General features: G+C 41.7%; 2 protein-coding genes across 2 annotated transcripts in view; one reads left to right on the top strand and one right to left on the bottom strand.

Annotated features, from left to right (window-relative positions):
• Positions 1–12,747, top strand: part of cdh23 (cadherin-related 23) — a 655,816-nt gene extending 643,069 nt beyond the window's left edge. The window contains exons 57-67 of the mRNA XM_036980724.1: positions 3,438–3,567; positions 3,787–4,050; positions 4,207–4,368; positions 4,780–5,036; positions 5,178–5,275; positions 5,534–5,734; positions 6,012–6,052; positions 7,139–7,199; positions 7,451–7,580; positions 10,017–10,136; positions 11,980–12,747. Of these exons, the coding sequence (XP_036836619.1) occupies positions 3,438–3,567; positions 3,787–4,050; positions 4,207–4,368; positions 4,780–5,036; positions 5,178–5,275; positions 5,534–5,734; positions 6,012–6,052; positions 7,139–7,199; positions 7,451–7,580; positions 10,017–10,136; positions 11,980–12,315 (1,800 nt within the window). The 3' untranslated portion in view covers positions 12,316–12,747. The remainder of the gene's footprint in view (positions 1–3,437; positions 3,568–3,786; positions 4,051–4,206; positions 4,369–4,779; positions 5,037–5,177; positions 5,276–5,533; positions 5,735–6,011; positions 6,053–7,138; positions 7,200–7,450; positions 7,581–10,016; positions 10,137–11,979) is intronic.
• Positions 12,748–13,129: 382 nt separating this feature from the next.
• eif3s6ip (eukaryotic translation initiation factor 3, subunit 6 interacting protein) lies at positions 13,130–23,104 on the bottom strand. Its single transcript, XM_021605747.2, has 15 exons — positions 22,695–23,104; positions 22,287–22,329; positions 21,882–22,092; positions 21,710–21,789; positions 21,365–21,426; positions 21,125–21,194; positions 20,945–21,018; positions 20,587–20,758; positions 20,155–20,309; positions 18,822–18,992; positions 16,707–16,840; positions 16,190–16,363; positions 15,674–15,863; positions 15,484–15,564; positions 13,130–15,267 (listed from the first exon to the last, which is right to left on the bottom strand). Exons 1-15 carry the CDS (start codon positions 22,722–22,724, stop codon positions 15,193–15,195), a joined length of 1,722 nt encoding a protein of 573 aa, XP_021461422.1. The 5' UTR covers positions 22,725–23,104; the 3' UTR covers positions 13,130–15,192.
• Between the last annotated feature and the right edge of the window lie 2,088 nt (positions 23,105–25,192).

The following is a 25,192-nucleotide window of genomic DNA, read 5'->3' as shown; positions in this document are numbered from 1 at the left end:
GTGCTTAACAAGTTACATAAGTTGCATGGACTTACTCTGTGGCAAATAATAGTGTTTAACGTGATTTTTGAATGACTACCTCATCTCTTTACCCCACACATACAATTATCTGTGAGGTCCCTCAATCGAGCAGTGAATTTCAAAAATTCAATCAACCACAAAGACCAGGGAGGCACCTATTGGTACTGTAGATGGGTAAAAAAAAAAGTGACATTGAATATCCTTTTGAATATGACGAAGTTATTCATTACAGTTTGGATGGTGTATCAATACACCCAGTCACTACAAAGATACAGGTGTCCTTCCTAACTGAGTTGCTGGAGAGGAAGTAAACCGCTCAGGGATTTCACCATGAGGCCGATGGTGACTTTAAAACAGTTACAGCGTTTAATGGTTGTGATATGAGAAAACAAACTGCAATGTTGTTGTGGAGTAACAATATTGTAGTTACTCCATAACACTAACCTAATTGACAGAGTGAAAAGAAGGAAGCCTATACAGAACAAACATATTCCAAATATACAGAATAAACAGATTCCAAAACATGCATCCTGTGTGCAACAAAAAAGTAATAGTGCAAAAATAATGTGTCAAAGCAATTAACTTTTTTCCTGAATACAAAGTGTTATGTTTTGGGCAAATCCAATACAACACATTACTGAGTACCATTCTCCATATTTTCAAGCATAGTGGTCATGTTATGGATAATCATTAAGGATAATCATTAATTGTAATCGTTAAGGACAGGGGAGTTTTTCATGATAAAAAATGAATTCAAGCACAGGTAAAATCCTAGAGGAAAAACAGGTTCAGTCTGCTTTCCACCAGACACTGGGAGATTTAATTCACCTTTCAGCAGCACAAAATTCTAAAACACAAGGCCAAATCTACACTGGGGTTGCTTACCAAGAAACCAGCAAATGTTCTTCAGTGGCCGAGATACAGTTTTGACTTCTGCTTGAAAAAACTATGGCAAGACCTGAAAATGGTTGTCTAGCAATGATCAACAACTAATTTCACTGAGCTTGAAGAATTTTCTGAAGAATAAAGGGCAAATGTTGGAAAGCAAACTGAATCAGTTTTTCCTCTAGGATTTTCCGTACATTTTTATATTGAAAATCTCCCCTGTTCTTAACGATTACAAGCATACCCATAACATGATCACTATGCTTGAAAATATGGAGAGTGGTACTCCGTAATGTGTTGTATTGCCCCAAACATAACACTTTGTATGGAAAATTCTTAGAGACTTACCCAGAAAGACCCGAAGCTGTAATTGCAACAAAGGTGCTTCTACAAAGTATTGACTCAGGATTGTAAATAATTATGTAAATGAGATATTTCTATCTATTTAATCCATTTTGAATTCAGGCTGTAACACAACAACCTTGGAATAAGACAAGGGGGTATGAATACTTTCTGAAAGCACTGTAAATGGTTTCACTGTCCAGATCCATCTACACTTGTAAGATATTGTGTGTGCCTACTACCTCCGGAGGTGGTCAGGAAGATCTGGTCACAATCAGATCACAATGCGTCTTTTAATTGTTTACACCTGTCTGAAAATGTGGGCACAATCTGAATGTGGACAAGATCAGGACAAAGGATGCATGTTAGAACCAGGTGTCGTGTCTTTACTATCATTAACTGAAGACTGATAGTTTTTATCAAAGATTCTCTCTAATTAGTTATTACGCGATCAACTGATTAATCATGTAACTAATTAACTAGGAAGTCGGGGCACCAAGGAAAAATATTCAGATTACAAAGTTATAATTTCCTAAAATAACTTTTCAGATATTTTATCTGATCAATTAGTCTTCGAATTAATGAATTATTTTCTTTACCTCACGTTAGTCTAATTCCAAACGTCGTAAATTGTTGGTTATCTGCACGAACCCAGTCTTTAGTATGAGTCATCCATACATCAATTGTGTTAAATCATTTATTTATTACTAACTAAGTAATTCACATAAATGCATAAACAAACAAACAAACAAGGTGAATGTGGTTACATGAAATGATAGGAGAATGTGCCCTAGTGGGCTAAACCGGCATGGCAGCTTGTTAGACAAAAGGGGAAGTGGGGGTCGACTAAGAAGTCACTACAGAGTGATAATTATAACAATTGAAATGCTAATCCTTTGCACATGAACGCTCACTCATTCGGGAACAATTGTAATCAATATATATATTTACGCTCAGTGTGTCGTCTTGATCGCTGGTGAAAAGTTCATTTAGTTTGTAGAATTGTCCGTCTCTCTCCCTTTCTCTCTCGGTTGTGGTTCAGAGTGACATTCGTTATAGAATGGTTGTTTCGGCGGTTGTCGTTCTTCGCGTTCAATGATACCGAATTCCTAGCTGCAGACTAGTAATTAATATCAAAGACTTGTTCTTATTCTGTCGGTATCGATAGTCTAAGAGTTTAACCACGTGGAATGGTTAAAATATTTACACTCAAAGGTCTACAACCTTTGTCCTCTGAATGGAGAAAAACATGGTCTGCAACCTTTAGCCATCTCGTAATTGAGGTAAGCTGATAATTTCTCAAAGTTGGGTTTTATTCAGAATGGCAGAAAAGGGGCTGTCCCAGTAAGCCTGACCCTAACTGGGCTCAGGGGTGGTTCTCTGATTTAGTTCAAATCAAAAGGGAATTGTATTTTTCTTCATTAAACAGTCCAAAATCATATTACACATTTACACAAACCGTATCATACTCACTCATTCATCTTATACAACAATTAGATGTAAACCTCATATCTGAGGCTATATAAACAGCGTTATGTCTCACTCCAAACGTCATAAATTGTTGGTTATCTTCACTATGAGTCATCCATACATCAATTCTGTTAAATCATTTATTTATTACTAACTAAGTAATTCACAGAAATGCATAAACAAACAGGGTAAATGTGGTTACATGAAATGATAGGAAAATGTGCCCTAGTGGGCTAAACCGGCATGGCGGCTTGTTAGACAAAAGGGGAAGTGGGGGTCGACTAAGAAGTCATGTGGCCACACCGTCTCCCATGAGCTTCCCCAAGTTGTGACAAACGGACCAGTTCGTCGCTGGATTCTTCACCAATCTTTTATACTTTCTCCGGAACATGAAATTTGTTCGTACCTCAAGTTCTGTGAGGTCGAAGGATTTCCTTTGTTCTCCATGAAAATCTACTCTCTCTATACTGTGTGTCCATGAGGAGATTCTCAGGAATTTACGACGTCTCTCTGACCACAGCAACCTAGTTGAAGGAGGAAAGGGGGAGGCAGGGAGAGGGGGATGGGCTTGCTATACCCAAAGAGGCCAACGTCATGACACAGGTATAAACGGGGCTAATGTGTTGGTTTCACATGTGTGACGATTTTGTCTTACGTCTGGCTCATGTATCTGTGTGCGTGTGTGTGCATGCATGCCTGTATGTCTGGTTCGCTCTCAGCGAGGCAGCCTACCGTACCAGACTCTGTCTGTGGCAGAGCACTCTACTCCAGGGACAGTAGTGGGTAATGTGAAAGGAGCTGTGGACGCAGACGAAGGCTCAAACGCTGTAGTCTACTACTTCATAGCAGGTCTGTGGAGAGGACAACACAACACTACAGACACACACACAGGCACAGAAGCACACCAACACACACGCACACAAACACACTGATTCATCCATACCGGACCATATAGAAATATCAGTCCATTATTACTAATACTGAATAATGAAATACATTTTGGGCTTCTGCCTGTTGCTGTCCCTTCTATGAATGGATGTAACACTGATTGCCACCCCTGCCCTTTAGGGGGAGATACTGAGGGGAACTTTGGCCTGAACCCAGGGGGCATACTGAAGGTGAAGAAAGATCTGGATCGTGAGGACATCTCAGTATATTCCATCATCGTCAAGGCCTCCAGCCACAGGAATTGGGTCCCACCCAGGGATCAGAGGTCAGCCCGGGGTAGATCCCTTGACCCCAGCCAAGACCCCACCCTGCAGGAGATCAGAATCTGCCTGGAGGACATCAACGACCAGCCACCGCGCTTCACCAAGCTGGAGTACACTGCAGGTACTGTACATAAAACTGGGGTGGGGGTTTGTGTTTCTATGTGCATGTGTGTGAATTGATAATATTGTGCTGCTCTCACTAACCAGTTCTCTCTCTCTCTCTCTTTCATCCTCTCTCTTTGTGTCCCCCCCTTCCCCTCTCTCTCTCTCCTTTTAGGTGTGGCAGCTGATGCCAAGGTGGGCTCAGATCTGATCCGGGTACAGGCCATAGACAACGACATAGGGAACAACAGCCTGGTGTTGTACCATGTCCTGTCCATTCGCTACATTAAACTCCAGTCCAATGACTCTGAGGACATAGGAAATGTCTTCATCATAGGTCAGCCACTGCCTACTGCCTAGCATTACTATTATCTGTGTTTGTGTAGTATCCCTTGTTAATCCTTGATAACCAATGTTGGGATCAATTCCATTTCAATTAAAAATGTAGGCAATTCATTGAATTGAAATAGAATTGCCCCCTACTATTACTCATTGATAACTAAGGTTGGGATCAATTCCATTTCAATTAAGGTGAACATATTGACAGAAATTAAATTAGCCCTAACCATGTTAATAAATCTTTCTCCCTTCAAAGTCTCCTTACCAGTCCTTTATAACAACGGTTGGGATCAATTTAATATAAATTCAGATAATGAATTTACGACTGTAAATTGACTGAATTGAAAAGGAATGGGCCTCAACCCGATTGATAACTGTGAATCACAATGGAATTGGCCCTGAACCTTAGGAGAGACAGATGGGATCATCCGCACCTTTGACCTGTTCACGGCCTACGACCCGGGCTACTTCATGGTGGAGGTATTGGCACGGGACCTGGCGGGCCACAGTGACATCACCATGGTGGACATCTACATCCTGCGGGACAACCAGCGGGTGAAGATCATCATCAACGAGATACCAGAGCGGGTTCAACAGTTCCAGGAGGAGTTTATTAGCCTGCTATCCAACATCACCAGAGCCATAGTCAACACGGACGATATGCAGGTAGGTGGGGTTGGGGGATGTGGAGGATGTGTGTGTCTCTGTGCAGATGTGTGTGTGCATGCATGCCAGTGTATGAAATTACATATGAAATGTGTGTGCCCACTATCCCCCTTTGTCATCTCCTCCTCTGTTTCTGCTCAGTTCCACGTGGACAAGAAAGGCAGAGTGAATTTTGCCCAGACAGACGTGCTCATACATGTGGTCAACAAGCAGACCAACCGCATCCTGGACGTGGAAAAGTCAGTTGCTGCCTGGCAGTATAATTTATTATCATGTTATTACCTATAGAAATGTAATTGATAGAACGGACATTCCCCATATTTAGTGTAGCCATGAATTTTCCGGTCAAATTGCAGTGGTCTGAGGGGGCTTTGTCCCTTCTAGTAATTATATTTATATGTCATTACATTGTTACTACACTAAAATCATGCTGTATAAGTCTACTCCTCTCTATGCTAAGCCCATTGTCTCTCCTTCCCTGGTCTTGTGATTGACAGGGTGATTCAGATGATTGATGAGAACAAGGACCAGCTGAGGAACCTGTTCAGGAATTACAACATCCTGGACGTCCAGCCTGCCATCAGCAGGAGAGCACCTGATGACCTCACAACGCTACAGATGGCCATCATTATCCTAGCTGTGTTGCTCTTCTTGGCAGCCATGTTGTTCATCTTTACGAACTGGTACTATCGCACAGTGTAAGATCTGTAATTGTCAAACATATTATACCAATCCAATTTAACTTCTACAATCCAATAATCATACTCATACTAAACCACTCCATTTTACAATATGCTCTTATGTATCAAAGTAGTGATTGTTCTTTCAGTTCATCTCAATTGTCAATTACTTTTTCTTTCAATGGAATTTGTAATGGTGTTACTTCACACTGGCTATGATAGGAGACACTACTTTGACTTGGCTATGTAAACATGTTAATCATCTCACCTGTTTGTGTGTTGTTCTGTGCTACAGACACAAGAGGAAGCTGAAAGCCATTGTAGCAGGATCCACAGGTGAGTGAGTGAGTGAGTGAGTGAGTGAGTGAGTGAGTGAGTGAGTGAGTGAGTGAGTGAGTGAGTGAGTGAGTGAGTGAGTGAGTGAGTGAGAAATTGAGACTGCATGCAGAATTGTGCAAAAATATCCTCTGTGTACAACGTAGAACACCAAATAATGCATGCAGAGCAGAATTAGGCCAATACCCACTAATTATCCAGAAAAGAGCCATTAAATTCTACAACCACCTAAAAGGAAGTGATTCCCAAACCTTCCATAACAAAGCCATCACCTATAGAGAGATGAACCTGGAGAAGAGTCCCCTAAGCAAGCTGGTCCTGGGGCTCTGTTCACAAACACACCCCACAGAGCCCCAGGACAACAGCACAATTAGACCCAAGCAAATCATGAGAAAACAAAAAGATAATTACTTGACACATTGGAAATAATTAATTAAACAGAGAGTACACAGTGACAGAATACCTGACCACTGTGACTGACCCAAACTTAAGGAAAGCTTTGACTATGTACAGACTCAGTGAGCATAGCCTTGCTATTGAGAAAGGCCGCCGTAGGGAGACATGGCTCTCAAGAGAAGACAGGCTATGTGCACACTGCCCACAAAATGAGGTGGAAACTGAGATGCACTTCCTAACCTCCTGCCCAATGTATGACCATATTACAGACACATATTTCCCTCAGATTACACAGATCCACAAAGAATTCGAAAACAAACCCAATTTTGATAAACTCCCATATCTACTGGGTGAAATTCCACAGTGTGCCATCACAGCAGCAAGATTTGTGACCTGTTGCCAGAATAAAAGGGCAACCAGTGAAGAACAAACGCCATTGTAAATACAACCAATATTTATGCTCATTTATTTTCCCTTGTGTACTTTAACCATTTGTACATTGTTACAACACTGTATATATACACTTCTGTATGTGTAATGTTAACTGTTTATTTCACTTTTGTATATTACCTTACCTCACTTGCTTTGGCAATGTTAACACATGTTTCCCATGCCAATAAAGCCCCTTGAATAGAGAGAGAGAGAGAGAGAGAGAGAGAGAGAGAGAGAGTTCACCTGTCTGTTTTTCAGGAAACCAAGGTCTAATGGACATCCTGGATATGCCCAACACCAATATATACTCATTTGAGGGGTGAGACAATCCATATTACAGTGTGAATTATATTTTAGAAATCCTTAAAATATTTAAAAACCTACTTTGTTGCACTTCCCTTATTTCATTGATATGTCTGTGGCGGCTTATTCCTTTTGCAAGCTCACAGATGCATGTTGTACTGATCTTAAATGTCTGACAGTTGTGTATACATTATCTAATTAGACTGGTGAAGTGTTAGCTGTGTGTGGTTAAGACTGTGTTGCTAAGCCTGTGTTGTTGACACTCAGGGCCAACCCTGTTTGGCTGGACCCGTTCTGTCGAAACCTGGAGCTAGCTGCCCAGGCAGATAATGAAGAAGACCTGCCAGTGAACCTCAGTGAGATCACTGACCTGTGGAACAGCCCTGCTCGGACTCACGTGAGTACAGCTATCTACATATGTTCATCTATTTCTATGAGTACAGCCATTTATGTTTATATTAATTTATCCAACTTTATGAATTTCTATGAGTACAGCGAGTTATCTTTGTTAATACAGTGCCTTGCGAAAGTATTCGGCCCCCTTGAACTTTGCAACCTTTTTCCACATTTCAGGCTTCAAGCATAAAGATATAAAACTGTATTTTTTTGTGAAGAATCAACAACAAGTGGGACACAATCATGAAGTGGAACAACATTTATTGGATATTTCAAACTTTTTTAACAAATCAAAAACTGAAAAATTGGGCGTGCAAAATAATTCAGCCCCCTTAAGTTAATACTTTGTAGCGCCACCTTTTGCTGCGATTACAGCTGTAAGTCGCTTGGGGTATGTCTCTATCAGTTTTGCACATCGAGAGACTGAAATCTTTTCCCATTCCTCCTTGCAAAACAGCTCGAGCTCAGTGAGGTTGGATGGAGAGCATTTGTGAACAGCAGTTTTCAGTTCTTTCCACAGATTCTCGATTGGATTCAGGTCTGGACTTTGACTTGGCCATTCTAACACCTGGATATGTTTATTTTTGAACCATTCCATTGTAGATTTTGCTTTATGTTTTGGATCATTGTCTTGTTGGAAGACAAATCTCCGTCCCAGTCTCAGGTCTTTTGCAGACTCCATCAGGTTTTCTTCCAGAATGGTCCTGTATTTGGCTCCATCCATCTTCCCATCAATTTTAACCATCTTCCATATCCCTGCTGAAGAAAAGCAGGCCCAAACCATGATGCTGCCACCACCATGTTTGACAGTGGGGATGGTGTGTTCAAGGTGATGAGCTGTGTTGCTTTTACGCCATTGCATTGTTGCCAAAAAGTTCAATTTTGGTTTCATCTGACCAGAGCACCTTCTTCCACATTTTGGTGTGTCTCCCAGGTGGCTTGTGGCAAACTTTAAACAACACTTTTTATGGATATCTTTAAGAAATGGCTTTCTTCTTGCCACTCTTCCATAAAGGCCAGATTTGGGCAATATACGACTGATTGTTGTCCTATGGACAGAGTCTCCCACCTCAGCTGTAGATCTCTGCAGTTCATCCAGAGTGATCATGGGCCTCTTGGCTGCATCTCTGATCAGTCTTCTCCTTGTATGAGCTGAAATTCAGATATTGATAGCAATGGTGACATCGTGTGGAAGCTGTAGGCGTTTACAGGGGATTCGCATATATTTTCTCTCGTCTTAAACAATTCATTGAATGGCGGACAAATATTTTTGTTTTGTTTTTGGTAAACAGTTTTACCAGGGATTTTTACTCCTAAACACGTTCTGTTATAGCCATAGACCCGATTTAACCAGTTTTAGAAACTTCAGAGTGTTTTCTATCCACACATACTTATCATATGCATATACTATATTCCTGGCATGAGTAGCAGGACTTTGAAATGTTGCGCAATTTTTAACAAAAAGCTGCGAAAATTCGCATCATCCATAACAGGTTTTAAGGGGGCTGAATAATTTTGCACGCCCAATTTTTCAGTTTTTGATTTGTTAAAAAAGTTTGAAATATCCAATAAATGTTGTTCCACTTCATGATTGTGTCCCACTTGTTGTTGATTCTTCACAAAAAAATACAGTTTTATATCTTTATGTTTGAAGCCTGAAATGTGGCAAAAGGTCGCAAAGTTCAAGGGGGCCGAATACTTTCGCAAGGCACTGTATACGGAGATTTGATTACACACAGGTGGATTGTATTTATCATCATTTAGGTCAACATTGGATCATTCAGAGATCCTCACTGAACTTCTGGAGAGAGTTTGCTGCACTGAAAGTAAAGGGGCTGAATAATTTTGCACGCCCAATTTTTCTGTTTTTGATTTGTTAAAAGTTTGAAATATCCAATAAATGTCGTTCCACTTCATGATTGTGTCCCACTTGTTGTTGATTCTTCACAAAAAAATACAGTTTTATATCTTTATGTTTGAAGCCTGAAATGTGGCAAAAGGTCGCAAAGTTCAAGGGGGCCGAATACTTTCGCAAGGCACTGTAAGTACTGTGTCCAACCATGGGGCTTGTGAATATCCACTATACGCCACACAGAACACCACACTACACAGGATTGTGCTACAGTATTGTGCTACTAACACCATAGGGAAGATGAAACCACCATCTGGGATTCAATCAAAGGCACATTGTTGACAAGCGCACTGCACTTTACTTTTAAAGGTAATTTATGCTTGAGCCGACTGCTGCATTTACCGTGAATGCGATCTCCGCAAACATCATGGAAATTGCCGCATTTTCGACAGTGCAGTATGCATTTCATTGAATACCGACCAAAGTCAGCTCTGGATCTTTTTGTCTCTCTTATCCCCAGTGATGTTCGAAGACAGGCGTTAGTCATTAACTGAAGTGTGTGTGTGTTTGCATTACACCCTGCAGGGAACGTTTGGCCGCGAGCCCCAGGCCAAGCCTGAGGATGACCGCTACCTGAGGGCAGCCATCCAGGAGTACGACAATGTCGCCAAGCTGGGCCAGATCATGAGGGAGGGGCCCATTAAGGTGAGGAACACACACACACATGTGTCCTATCTGGTGGCAGAGTCCACATACAGTGGGGCAAAAAAGTATTTAGTCAGCCACCAATTGTGCAAGTTCTCCCACTTAAAAAGATGAGAGAGGCCTGTAATTTTCATCATAGGTACACTTCAACTATGACAGACAAAATGAGAGAAAGAAATCCAGAAAATCACATTGTAGGATTTTTAATTTATTTATTTGCAAATTATGGTGGAAAATAAGTATTTGGTCACCTACAAACAAGCAAGATTTCTGGCTCTCACAGACCTGTAACTTCTTCTTTAAGAGGCTCCTCTGTCCTCCACTCGTTACCTGTATTAATGGCACCTGTTTGAACTTGTTATCAGTATAAAAGACACCTGTCCACAACCTCAAACAGTCACACTCCAAACTCCATTATGGCCAAGACCAAAGAGCTGTCAAAAGACTCCAGAAACAAAATTGTAGACCTGCACCAGGCTGTGAAGTCTGAATCTGCAATAGGTAAGCAGCTTGGTTTGAAGAAATCAACTGTGGGAGCAATTATTAGGAAATGGAAGACATACAAGACCACTGATAATCTCCCTCGATCTGGGGCTCCACGAAAGATCTCACCCATGGGGTCAAAATGATCACAAGAACGGTGAGCAAAAATCCCAGAACCACACGGGGGGACCTAGTGAATGACCAAAGTAACAAAGCCTACCATCAGCAAGGGCATTGAAGATGAAACTGGCTGGGTCTTTCAGCATGACAATGATCCCAAACACACCGCCCGGGCAACGAAGGAGTGGATTCGTAAGAAACATTTCAAGGTCCTGGAGTGGCCTAGCCAGTCTCCAGATCTCAACCCCATAGAAAATCTTTGGAGGGAGTTGAAAGTCCGTGTTGACCAGCAACAGCTCCAAAACATCACTGCTCTAGAGGAGATCTGCATGGAGGAATGGGCCAAAATACCAGCAACAGTGTGTGAAAACCTTGTGAAGACTTACAGAAAACATTTGACCTCTGTCATTGCCAACAAAGGGTATATAACAAAGTATTGAGATAAACTTTTGTTATTGACCAAATACTTATTTTCCACCATAATTTGCAAATAAATTCATAAAAAATCCTACAATGTGATTTTCTGGATTTTTTACAGGCCTCTCTCAACTTTTTAAGTGGGAGAACTTGCACAATTGGTGGCTGACTAAATACCTTTTTGCCCCACTGTATTCCTGTTGGTGACTAATATTAAAACATTGTTTTTTAGGTTCTGTGCAGCTATCCAAAACATATTGGGATGGGTAAATGTGATTTTGATTGACTGTGACTGTGATTGAGCTCACTGCTCAATGGGGTTTTGGACAACTACCTGAGGCTCAAAAAGCTATTTGCAGCCAAACTGGTCACCAAGTCGACCAGCTAATGCGACCAATCGTCAGTCACAGAGGTGGAATGTGAGAAAAAGCAGGTCCAATCCTGCTGCTGTGTGCTGTCCTGTTCCTCGCCACTGTAGGGCGTGCTGTAGGGCGTGCTCTCACTACTGTTTCCCCTACTGGCGCGTCCCCATCTCACTGCTTGTCACTCTGTTTGCATGACTTCTGTAGGCCACTGCCAGCCCACTTTACTGCTCGATAGGATGTTGCAACTCACTGCTAGTGTTAACTACCTGCTGTTTTTCTCCTCAGAATTCCTTTCAGGCAAATTTCTGACTCTTGCACTCCTTTTCACAATATTGCATCTGAATGTTAATGGTATTTACTTTTGATGAGACAATTGGTGCTAACTGCTTTTGTACATTTTTCTCCTATCCCCTAATCCATTCCTATCCTCCATGCCTGTACCTTCATTCCTCTCCCAGCTGATCCAGAGTGACCTGGATGATGACGAGGATGACCGTGTGGGCATGGGTGACAGCTGGGGCACGCTGCGCTTCAGACACAAGCTCCCCGTTGAGATGAGGGGGCCCGACGGCGTCCACAGCAGCACGGGTACACTCCTAACCTCTGACCTCAACAGCCTGCCCGAGGACGACCAGCGGGCCCTGGCAGGCTCCACAGAGGCACTGAACATCATTGATGGCGGGTTGTACGCCGAGCGCAACACCCGTACCGAGTCAGCCAAGTCCACACCGCTGCACCGTAACAAGGATACTGACATGCTGACCGAGAGCCCGCTGGAGATCACAGAGTTATGACTAGCCGAGGCCTCGCTGGTCTGAGAAGAGACACGACTGAGTGGAGTGTCCTACTGCTGTCCCCCTGCCTTCTCCCCTATCCTCTCCTCAAAAACTGAGGGTCAGACACTGACCACTGTGACCAGGATACAGCCAGGGGAGATTGGGGAAAGCGGGTAGAGGGCCAGGGGTTGGAGGAGGTGGAGTGTGTGCAGTCTGGGAACTTAAAATGTCAGTAAAGATCTTCGTGAGCCATGGATGGCGTGTGTGAGGGATCCCTTCAAAGATGGATATTAATTTGGTTTAATGTCTGATTGTAGACCAGATGCAAAGACTTAGGGGCTCCTGAGTGGCGCAGTGGTCTAAGGCACTGCATCTCAGTGCTAGAGGCTTCACTACAGACATCCTGGTTTGAATCCAGGCTGTATCACAACCAGCCGTGATTGGGAGTCCCATAGGGCGGTGCACAATTGGCTCAGCGTCGTCCGGGTTTGTGCCGGAGTAGACCGGCATTGTAAATTAGAATTTGAACTTAACTGACTTGCCTAGTTAAATAAAGGTAAAATAAAAAATTACGTGTCAAGTGAAGACCTGGAACATAGAATAGCAGACCAAATTGAAAGACTACTAAGATTAAACATGGTGAAAAAGAATGTATTATGGCCAGCTTGTCTGGGACATCTCTTGCAGGACACCATTTGGTCTCCTACAGTCATTCTAAGATGGGGTAGTGTCCTTCTGGAGTTACGTCCTAGGTTGCACACACTCTCACAAAAAAAAGCCACAGACCAGCGAACGGCCAACAAATGGACTGTCAAAAATAGTTAACATGACATAGAAATGTATTTTTTTTATTTACTGTAAAAGAGGTAAGAGATTAGCACTCATTGGGTGAGGAAGGGAAGAGGGGATACATAAGGACATTCATTGAATTGAAAGGACTTGAGGTCTGGATATGGGGACTGCAGTGCCCTTCTGTTCTGTCTCCCAATGAATGGGTTGTCTTGGGTATCCTGAATTTGGAGACCTAACTGGACACCAACAGACATAGGTCTCCATCATGATATTTGACTACAGAAGGACTTGTTTAATGATGTCATCATTGAGGAGCACAGACGAAGAGGAGGCTTTGTCTGGATATTAGCACAAGACACATTAATAAATAAACCCACTCTGCTATGGTGGCCAAGTAGCCTGGTTAAACCAGACTGAACGCTGAGCTCACCACTGTAACATCTGTTTTGCGTGCCAGGCTAGTGGCCCAGCAGAGCAGCTCTAGGACTGGACGAACCAATAATAAAAGAGAACACTCACTGTTACTCAAAGAGTACACTGATAGACAGAGCCACAGCGAGTGCATCAATACAGTTCCTCGCTTCAAGTTACATGGGCAATAAAAATAATAATTGGGACTGAGTAAGAGTGGAACAATGCCTCAGTATGGAACTGGAAGCCTTATTTTCAGGCAAAATTCTATCCATAGCACTGAAGATCTGCGGTATAGCAAGATTGAGCCGATATATGCAGTGTTTACCGTGAATGCAGTCTGAGAACTCGGTTTTTAAATTTCAATCGCGCTATACCCCGGATCTTCAGCCCTATGGACTGAATCTAGCCCTTGGATTGCCAGAAGGGGTAAGGGTGGGAGTATATATATATGAAAAAGAGGGTATGCTGCCCCACAAATTTTTTTTGATATTGCCACCAGAGTGAGTTCATGGTCAAAATGAGCAGGATTTGCTCTATTGTAAAAGCTAAAAAATATATAATAAAAAATGACCCATAGAAAAAATATTTTGGAAGAAAAAAATGCTCTTACCAAAATGGGTAGACAAAATGGATGTTTGAAATATGTGTACTACATTGTACTTGAGACATTTGTTGGGTTTCCTTTTGAATAGCAACCGTTTCCCGACCTGAGTGTTATGCATGATATATTTTTATACTCCCATTTTGAACATTTTCATTTGTCATTGTCACCCAGCCCTGAGTTACGTGTTGAGAAATGTTGTTGTGGATGATCTGTGATAAAAAAAAAAAAATATGCAACTGCCTCCGTCCCCGGGTCAGTGGGTTGATAGGAGTGTGTAGCCAATTCCGCTCACTATTGGAGCACTGAGGAGGAGCTGGTAACTAGTTATACTGTAAAACTACACACTATGCTGATCATGTTGACAGTTGCCTGGATACCCAGACTCCTTGCTCCGGCCAAACACTACACCCACAGACATTAGTTTCTTCTCCACATGTGTGGATCTGAATACCTCCCTGACCCTTCACCGAATGCGAACACATTCAGGGGCATCCGATTCGTCCAGAAACCAATAGGTTGGACCAGAGCCAGAACACGTGGGTAAAGCGGCAGTTTGAAAATTTGTCATTTGCTTTGATCCTGATTGGTTTGTTTTGTACAAGGCCCCTCGTCACCACACACAACTTCAATGATGGCACTCTCAGACCAAAGTATGTAGCGCGAACGACAGAATAATTTAGTATCTGGAAATACATGAAGGCTGACAATTTCAATACACAGCTCATGATATTGGATGACATTTTATAGTTGACATTTGTTATACATTATCTAATCTCAGTAGTTCACCTAATAACATAAACTCAAGTTCTGTAACTTTTACGATAAAGAGTAATATATATGTTGGACATTGGAAGCTAAATGTTGCCATCTAGTGGTTCTGATTTATCATCAACTACTGTACTATTCGTAAAAGGTACTAAAATCACAGTACAACCTGTTCATTAATAAAAATGACCACAATGACTACATGTGCACCTGAACAAAACACCAGCAGGACACCACTTCATCTTTTGTTTTCAAATTACATAGAAAAAGCATTCTTGGTGGATCCAGGTAGGCCACACACTGGAATTCATAGTTCCGACTCATGTGGCCCGGGTGGTTGTGGTGGCAGTGGTGCTGGCTCCACTCATAGCCATCTTCTTCAGCGTTCTGTTCAACTGCATGGCGAATAACACACAGAAGCAGAAACGTATCTTAAGTTAAACCAAATCCAATAGCATGAAGGAGATTAACTTTTCTATTCTCTGATAGGGAAGGTTTATTTAAAAAAAATGAAATACAGAAGCAAATGTCTGCAAAGTAACAGGAAAACAAGGACTGTTGCTACATGGAAATGCAGCCCTAAAGTCATTTGAAAATGTAGCATTTCTCACCTCCTCAAACTTGTGGATCTGTCTGATGAAGAAGTCTCCATAGCGGCGGGCCACCTTGGTGTCTGCGATGTGGATCATGTCCTGCAGGCACATAACAGACAGGGAATACAGGTTAGTTCAATAGTTACTTCATTAAACATTCTCTAAAATGACGAGAGTAAGCTCTGTCTCACACACACAGTGCACACACCTTGTCAATGTAGAAGTCGACCTCTGAGGCGGATTGAAACTCTCCGTCCAAGGCAGAGATGCCACTGGTCCATACCAGGTTCTTCATCTTGTGTTTGAAGACCAGCAGCTGGATGCGGAATTCCTGCTCTGTCATGTCCAGGAAGCCTGCCAGCTTGGCCACGGGCATGGTGGTGTAGAGCTTCAGGAAACTGGACAGGAGAGAGATGGAGCAGGGAGAGTTTAGAGGGAGGGAACCAAGGAAGCATGTTAGAGAGCAATGCTAGAGAGCTGGGTCGTGTTCAGTAGGGAGAAACGTTTAGAAACGTCGTGAAACAAGGAGGTGCTGAACTTGAATTTCCAATACAAATTCCCTTTGAGGACATTAAAGCTAATCTTATTTTATCTGTCCAATAAGACACACATTTTCGATTTTCTACAGTGTACCCAACTGAAGTCAACCCTAATCAACATCATGGCCCCTAACAGAGATATGAGTGTAGCAGCGCATCCGACTCTCACAAAGATAGTGCATTACCTGCGGATGGTGGAGAGCTGGGCCTGTTGCTGCACCTCCTCGGCGAACACCTTGAGCTGCTGCTGGAAGGGCTCCTTGTGGTAGTTAGGATGCACGTTGTCGTAGTTGGGCACCACCGGGGACAGGAACTTGGGACAGGCGAAGCTGAAGAGCTCCTCAAACACCTGAAGGTCTCTGGGGGGAGGCACAGTCATGTCAGTCAGGTCTCAAACACCAACTATGGCCAAATTCAAACCCTAGACCCTTACAGGAGTAAGCAATATTGTAATAGCTCTACCTTGCCCTCTGATAAGCATGGTGGAAGATTCACCAAATTGCTTAGACCTGTGGTTCCCAACTTTTCTTTTAACCGTGGCACACCCATGGCTGTAAAAAGTTTTGCCGCACACCTGAGAGTTCCTCAAGGCACACTAGTGCACAACGTTTAGGAACCACTGACTTAGACCAATCAAATCCTGTCAGATCTCCATGTGTTGACTTGGGATTGGGCCTATGACTGTCTTTCTCTCTCGCTCACCCCTTCTGCATGCGAAGCATCTTGTCTCCGTACTTCTCCCTGAGCTGGGTGTGGATGCTCTCGTCGATGCGCATGGGGTACATGGTCAGGGCGATGGCCAGCAGCCCGTGCATCTGCTCGTTCTGCTTGTTGATCTGGAGGAGCAGGAAGAAGTGACTCAACCGATCACCAGGGTCGTGATCATTTTAAAACTTCCATTATGTGCCCTTGTGAACATGACCCAGCTCTAAGCGGGAGATGTCAATCAGTAATTGAGCTATCATAGTTATTGCAGGTTAGGCCCACTGACCAATGTTCCCCCAAATTTAGGGGGGCACTAAGCAAATGTAAACTCTTGTGAGGGGAAACTTGAACTTTGTGAGCATTCTGTGCAACTTCCTGCATGCGTTTAGACCGTATCCACTTCAGGTTGCAGTTTTAGACAGTGGCCAAGTAAGCTACTGAGGCTATTTGAGCTCATTAGGCCTATCAGAGTGACGTACCAGTAAAAGCAATGGATCAAATGCATCCCATAAAATGTTCATATTAAAATATATATTGATTTCTGTGAGTCTACAGCAGCCTATGTTGTTCGATGTAGGCCTATTACAGGGTTTTTTCTGGATAAAAAAAAAAAGGGGGCTTAGGTGGTGGGCATTGCAGGGGGCGCGGACGGCCCATCGGCGTGCCTGAATTTCAGCAAACATTTTACAGACTCCCTATGTTGGCAGTGTAGAGAAATTATTGCATTTTAGTAAATTTCCTGCAATTCTATGCATTTTACAATGGCTAATTCTGTAAAATTTTGCTCAAACATAAAATCTATACTGCTAAATGTATTGTTTTTGGAATGTTCAATTCCCCCTGACTATCTAGAATGCCATTAGAGTGCAAAGTTGTTATCAAGGAAAAGGGTGACTATTTGAAGAATCTCAAATATAAAATATATAGATGTTTTACACTTTTTTGCTTACTACATGATTCCATGTGTTATTTAATAGTTATGATGTCTTCACTATTATTCTACAATGTAGAAAATAGTAAAAATAAAGAAAAACCCTTAAATGAGTAGATGTGTCAACATGACTGGTACTGTATATCCATTATTACCATTTCTACATCATTTATATATAGTTTTAGTCATTTTCAGTTTACAATGAAAACATATTACAAAATGTTACTGTTTGGACCATTTAAATTAGTAGGAAAAAAAACTTGATTCCATGGACATTTTTTTTAAAAGTAGGGCTTGAACTTGAAAATGGAAAATGGTCTGTTAACACCATGGGTCTAATAGGTGACTGGAAATTGCATTGTATATAATGCACAAAACACTATTATTATACAGAGAATCAGATTTTTTTTTATTGTTTTGAGGGGGGGGGGGGGGGGGGGGGGGGGGGGGGGGGGGGGGGGGGGGGCTACATATTTAAAACTGTCTCAAAATTAAACACTGCCCATTTAAAACAAAAAGAAAGCTCTTTACCTGACTTACTGGCTAAAGATGTACAGGTTTTAATCTCTTGTTGAAAGCAATCATTGCAAAAAAAACAACTTGACTAATAACTCGCTAACTAACAAAAAATATCAACAAATGTGCAGTTAACATCTCTGCGCTGGCTGGCATTTCTTCTGCGCTGCAGTCCTGAAGGTGTTGCACACGAAGCTTAGAGGGAACATTGTTTCCCCTAGAATTTTTTCCAGCAGCGGTGGCCCTTCCTCTTGACCACAGACAATATTTAACTGCTTTAAAGATAATTTCCTGCACATTTTCTACACATTTTGCCATTGTTTATGCTTATATTGCATATTACATATTATTTTTTTATGCCATCTGAGTAACTCACTATAACAAAAACAATGGGGGCCCATGCCATGAAATTTCTTACATTTTAGATTCCCCCTGACTGTCTAGTTTAAATTTAGGTAACTTTCTTATTAAAAATATATTACGCCATTATCTTTACTACATACTTTATATGTGCTATTAGTCATTTAAGTTCCCACTGAAAACGTTTTATCATTACAATTTATTTTGGGATTTTTAATAATTACATAGTTTTTTGGGATTCGACGGCCACGATTTAACAGAGGCGCCGCTACTAAATGCATATAGGGGAAACACTGGCCACTGACCATCTCATATTTGTAGGTGGACCTCTGGAACATGTTCCTGGTCCTCTGGATGTAGAGGAGAATGTTTGCGAACACACGGATGGCGTCCTGGTACCTCCTCATCATCAGGTAGGCAAAGCCCACGTAGTAGTAGGTGGTGATCTGGCACTCGGGCACACGAGAGTACATACTCTGTAAGAGAGATGAAATATAAAGGACGGTGACTGGGTTTGAGCGTTAAATGGAGTACACATATAGATAAGAGGGGTCTCAACAGTTAAAAGGCATACTGCTTAATTTGTAGGTCTGTAAATATCAGTGGGCATTTGGGCATAGATGTAGAGATAGATACAAGTCTTAAGCAGCAGAGGTCGACAGATTAATCGGGCCGATATCAAGTTTTCATAACAATCGATAATCATAATTTTTTGCGATTACATTGCATTCCATGAGGAAACTGCGTGGCAGGATGACCACCTGTTACACGAGTGCAGCAAGGAGCCATGGTAAGTTGCTAGCTAGTATTAAACTTATCTTATAAAAAACTATCAATCTTCACATAATCACTAGATAACTACACATGGTTGATGATATTACTATGCGGTGCATGTTAATTTATCATCGAATCACAGCCTACTTCTCAAAATGGGGGATGATTTAACAAAAGCACGTTCGCGAAAAAAGCACAATGGTTGCACAAATAGACCAAACCATGAACATCAATGCCTTTCCTAAAATCAATACACAGAAGTAGATTTTTTTAAACTGCATTTTTAAAAGAATTTCATGTACACAAATTGTGTATATTATACACACATAATTTTATAATAATAATTTTGCACGCCCAATTTTTCAGTTTTTGATTTGTTAAAAAAGTTTGAAATATCCAATAAATGTCGTTCCACTTCATGATTGTGTCCCACTTGTTGTTGATTCTTCACAAAAAAAATAAAGATATAAAACTGTATGTTTGAAGCCTGAAATGTGGCAAAAGGTCGCAAAGTTCAAGGGGGCCGAATACTTTCGCAAGGCACTGTATGTGTGTGTGTGTGTGTGTGTGTGTGTGTGTGTGTATGTATATATATATATATATATATATATATATATACACATATATATATACATATATATATATACATACACACACACACACACATACAATTGGTGGCTGACTAAATACTTTTTTGCCCCACTGTATATACACACACATAAATATATATATAAAAATTGTCCGATTAATCAGTATCTGCTTTTTTTGGTCCTAATTGGAATCGGTGTTCAAAAATCAGAATCGGTCAACCTCTATTCAGCAGTACTGTAAATGCAGACAGTCCTACTACAGTGGCAAGTGTACCTTCTTGTTGAGCTCGATATTCTCCAGGACTTTGATGGCCTGGTAGTAGTCCCCCAACAGAGAGTGCAGCCTCAGCAGCCCCACCAGGCTGAAGTATCCCAGCATCTTATACAGGGAGTGACGGCCATACTCCCCAGCCACACTCTCTGGATCGCCTGCAACACAACACGCAACCTTTTAAGAGCTGTCGCAAATTAACCATGCACTTCCTCAACCATTCAGTGATGATCACTGACAAGAATCTGAAGGTAATCTGTGGTGTAAGATAATGCTCTGTCTGTATTAATGATATTGTTGTAACGATTTAACAATATATTGATACAAAAACATATCGTTATAACAATATTTCACAACAAATTATATATCGTTATAACGATATGCAACATATGAATATAGATCCAATGCATCTACAGCTGTAGCTTCTTTCTTTACCTCCACTGGTATAGACCTCCAGCTGGCGGTTGATGTTGCTTTTGTCCACCAGCGAGTGGAGTACGTTCAGAACACTATGAACGTTCCAGATCTTGGGGTTGTTCCTAAGGAACTCAATCTCCTCCTCAGACTTCTTGGCTGTCTTGCAGCGATACTGGCTGAATGACTGGAACTGGTTAGGGGAACAAGAGGGAACTTGTTTCTTATTCTAATATAGTCCACGTGCCATAGCACCTTGAAGACAGAGGGGTATCAAATGAATGCCATATAGTATGAAGAATAAATTTGGTCTGAAAATTACATTTTGAAGCTGAAAAACAAAAATGCACAAGCGGCATACCAAACTATGTTCATTTACCTGATAAATGAACTCATCAATAATGTCCCAGAGCCACTGGTTGGGCAGCTCCAGGGGGGCAGGTCCATCTGCATCTGTATACAACAAAGTATATACCTGCTAAATGAGACATTGAAAAAGTCCAAAGGCAACATATATGAAAATATATTAAGGCAACAAATATTTAGTGCTCAGACTTACTTAGAATGTAGTTGAAGAGGTTGCAGTAATTGTAGTAAGACTCAAATCTTTGGTCGAGAGTGGGTCCTCCCTGATGGTAAAAAAATACAAAATGGCATTATTTAAGTACTGACATTATTATCATCTGTGCATTATGACTCCATTGGCTTGAATCCATCCAGGACAGGTGATGTCAGATTTTCATTTTAAAGCCGATAGGGGTTAAACAATACTTCTGTGGCAGGATGGATAGATACTCACGCTGACTTTGGCGTAGATGTGTCTGTAGTATAACTCCTTATACAGGATCAGGAACACAGCATCTGAATTATTAACAATACAAGATTATACCTGCTTTCTTCCCACTTCATTATATAAAAAAATTGAGAAGAGCAACAACAAGAACAGAGGAGGCAAACTAGTTTGTGAACCACAGTTGCCACTCTACAAGCAAAGGGCTAAAAAAAAACACTAGATATCCTGTTTACAGTTTAAACTCCTACCACGTCCATGTTTCTCTGCCCACCGTTGCAAAAACAACAAATCAAGTAATTCATTCACTCACCGTACACCGACACACTCACCGTACTACACTGACACACTCACCGTTTCCGACAAGGGAAGCGATGGCCTCAGCCTCTGGCCAAGGAGATGTCTTGAAGAAGCGGTCAGTCAGTTTGTTCCAGCTGGGGAGAGAGGAGAATGTGTAAGATGAAAACATTAAAACACTTGAGGTTCATGTTAAGATATAACTACAGAAAAGAGTGTGAGAGAGTACCTGTTCTCGTAGACATCTTGGATTTCATAAATCTTCTGCTCGATGCTCTCGCTCGACACACGGTTGGCCTGCAGCTCGTACACCTTCTGGTCAATGAGGTCCGAGATAGTCTTGTGGAAGTACTGAAGGAAGTTTTTGATCACCTCGGGGATGACATGGTAGGTCTGCTGCTCATACTGGCGCTCGTAGGCCAGGTCGGCTTTAGGGTCACCTGCAAGAAGATTGAGGATGGGTGAGGTACTGGCATTCTTGAGGAATAGTTTTGCACTGAAGTGGTAATGGTGGGATAGTGTGCAGGAAATGTCTACCATAGAAATATAATCATTGACGTGATTATATGTTTATGGTGTCTACAATTTGGTACAATTAACTGTGACAAATATCTAGATGACACTACACACTCACCAGTATGGAGATAATCGTCATTTGTGTAGGAATAAGGGTCATACTGTGGAGAGATGGAGAAGTATGTAAATGATGATCAAAATGACGTATTGTGGCCTTCCTCTTTAGCTAGCAATCAGTCATCAACAGTACAAATCCTAATTGGTGAAGCCAGTGTCTAATCTAAAATAGCAAGCTAACGTTAGTTATGTAACGTTAATTCATAAACACTACTTCGCACATGAAAGGCAAAAAGTACGTGAGTATCCGAATAAAACGTTATAAAATCAACTGCCTAGCTAGCTAACTTAGCTATCTATGTATCGCTAACGTTACCTATCTAGCGTTTACGTTCCAATGTGTCGGACCGCACTATGATCCCAAGATAAACTATGAGAAAATAAAATAAGCAGTTAGCTAGCTACGTACTTCTTCGGTTTCATCGGTTGGGTAGGACATGATGTTATGATATGTTCAATCTCATACAAAACAGCTGCTATTTAGAAATGTGTGCTTAACAAAACCGCGCTGGAAAGGAACCGGAAATCGATTTGTAGCTCGAGCAAATAGTAAACAGTCACGCTTCGAACACACCAACAGTTTGTCGCATATAGTATGCAGCGTCATCTGGATATGTATTTAACAAAAATGCACCTTCTGCTGCTATTTCTGTCAAGCCATCAACGCATACAGTTTGACGCATACGTTCGATAAATCCTTCGTATGCACCACACCGAATGCACTGCAACTGCTTCTGCAACACAATGCTGCAAGGCAAACGCAGCGTTTCATTTGACACGAATGTAATTCTGGTGAACCAAAATATTCACTGTTGGTGTCTTCGAAGCGTCAGTGCTCGGTGAGTTTATCGGCGGTTGGCATTCAATGTTATGGTGCATTAACGCCACCTACTGTACTGGAGTGTGGGCCAGAGACAGTGAGAAAATCCGATCTGATAACAAAGTATTTGAGACGATATCTAATGAAGTTCTACTCAATAGACTCTTTAAATTAATTTCCTGCATCCCTTCTTCCTCATATTAGATCTCAGCCTCTCGCTTCCCTATGATACTGCCCACACTGTAGCAATACATGCTCCACAGTCTGTTTCCTGGCAAGAATCACACTTTCCTGTAGGATGCTTTCCTGTCACATTTCATGTTTTGTTCAACTGGCTGTGTCAACCTTTATTCTTGTAAAAATAGCATCCTCTCTTCTGTCCCTCCTGCCAGGACTTTCCTCTGTACTTAAAATAAATGCCTTCCCTTAGTATCTCTATTCCACTGCTCCTGCCATCTCTGCCCGTCATAGTCCATATCAGGCTTTTTGCTCATTGAAACTACAACATCAACATCCCCACTACTAAGTGCTTGTTTAGCCAGTACATTAACTGCCTCGTTGCCCTCCACTCCCACATGGCTGGGACCCAAGTAAATCTTATCTGTATACTCATCTGTCTAATCCTGCAATGGGTTTGTAGTACCTCATAAAGCAGGTATTGTCTGCTACATGAGCTAAAGGACTGCAGACTAATCAACACTGCACATTCATCAGAGCAAATAACTACCTACTCTGTCTGGCTTGACTTCCTCCACCCACTGCCACGCAAACAGTAAAGCCTTATATACAGATAGATGATCTGTAATACATTTCCTGACTGCCACCCCACATTTCTCCACTACAAATGCTGACCCAGTACGTCCTGTCATTGGATCTTTTGAACCATCTGTAAATGGCCACAAAATCCTGATACACATTATCCAGAGATATATTAAACAAATCAAATGGATCAACACCCTCCCTATATTTCTGTAGTCTCTACAACACTTCTAGATCAACTACTGGAGGCGGGAGTAGCCATTGTGGATTTACAGGAATAGCTACCGTTGGACTAAACTCCCTTACATACTGGATAAAGGATCTCATACTGGATAAAGGATCTCCCACGGGTGTCGCCCTTCCAATTGTATCACAGAACCGTTGCCAACATGACCTCTTGGCCTGACGGATAGTTCTCTTCACCAGGGCCTGGGCCTGCTTATACTGAATCAGATGTTGGAAGTTATGCGTACTTTTCAATACTCTAAATGCCATGTTCCTACTCCTCACCACACTCCCCCATGGGACTGCTTTCCTCCTCCTCTGTGAACTCTTAGGTATAGCCTCAGTAGCTGCCCCAACTAAAGCTGTTTTCACCCAGTTATTCATACTATCCCCATCCCGCTTTTATCCACTGCCATCACCTGCTCACTCAGCTCCTGAAACTGATCCCACTTTGCCCTTCCAAACACCCACCTGCCTACTCCATCCACTGACCCCTCCTTCTCCCTCCAGCCTACTATCTTGTATCCTTGGGATATCCCCACCCGAAACCTTAACCATAAACATTACCTTAACCATTTAAAATGTCAACTTCAGTGGGGTGGGCACATCCCAAGAATCCCTGATAGCACAGACCAATAGTAGACAGCAGAATGCTGGGATTGTGGCGGAATGAAATGAGCATCAGATGAGCTGGAATCGATTGATCATATTAAAGTATTAAGATGATTGAATACACTAACAACTCCCCAAAGAACTCTGCACATGGCAAGTGAATTATGTTAAATAGTGTGTCACGCTGTATAATGATAGGAGATAGACGCAGGAATATGTAATCTGAGGTTTTATTTCTCCACTCAAAATAAAATACGTCATGAAAACATCAGGGACGAAGCACGAAATAAACAAGTATATATATATATATATATATATATATATATATATATATATATATATATATAACACAGGGATGTAACCCAAACAAAAGAGCAAGGTGTAAACCTCTAAATAATACATGGGACGAGACCCGTAATAACAAGTGCACAATAACATGTAGCACAAAAGCCTATACAACAGAGCACATGTACTCACAAGACCAACGGACA

Source organism: Oncorhynchus mykiss, chromosome 1, assembly GCF_013265735.2.
Source record: "Oncorhynchus mykiss isolate Arlee chromosome 1, USDA_OmykA_1.1, whole genome shotgun sequence".
Lineage (NCBI taxonomy): Eukaryota > Metazoa > Chordata > Actinopteri > Salmoniformes > Salmonidae > Oncorhynchus > Oncorhynchus mykiss.
This window is presented reverse-complemented; position numbering and strand designations above follow the sequence as displayed.

Bases quoted from the DNA above. Each gene is read 5' to 3' on its own strand.
- eif3s6ip (XM_021605747.2), bottom strand. From the start codon at position 22,724: ATGTCCTACCCAACCGATGAAACCGAAGAA. The intron at 16,364-16,706 runs GTGAGCGAGAGA...GCCTCCCCCCAG, and splicing joins ATGCTTCGCATGCAGAAGGG to AGACCTTCAGGTGTTTGAGG. The intron at 15,268-15,483 runs GTGAGAAATGCT...TTCGCCATGCAG, and splicing joins AGATCCACAAGTTTGAGGAG to TTGAACAGAACGCTGAAGAA.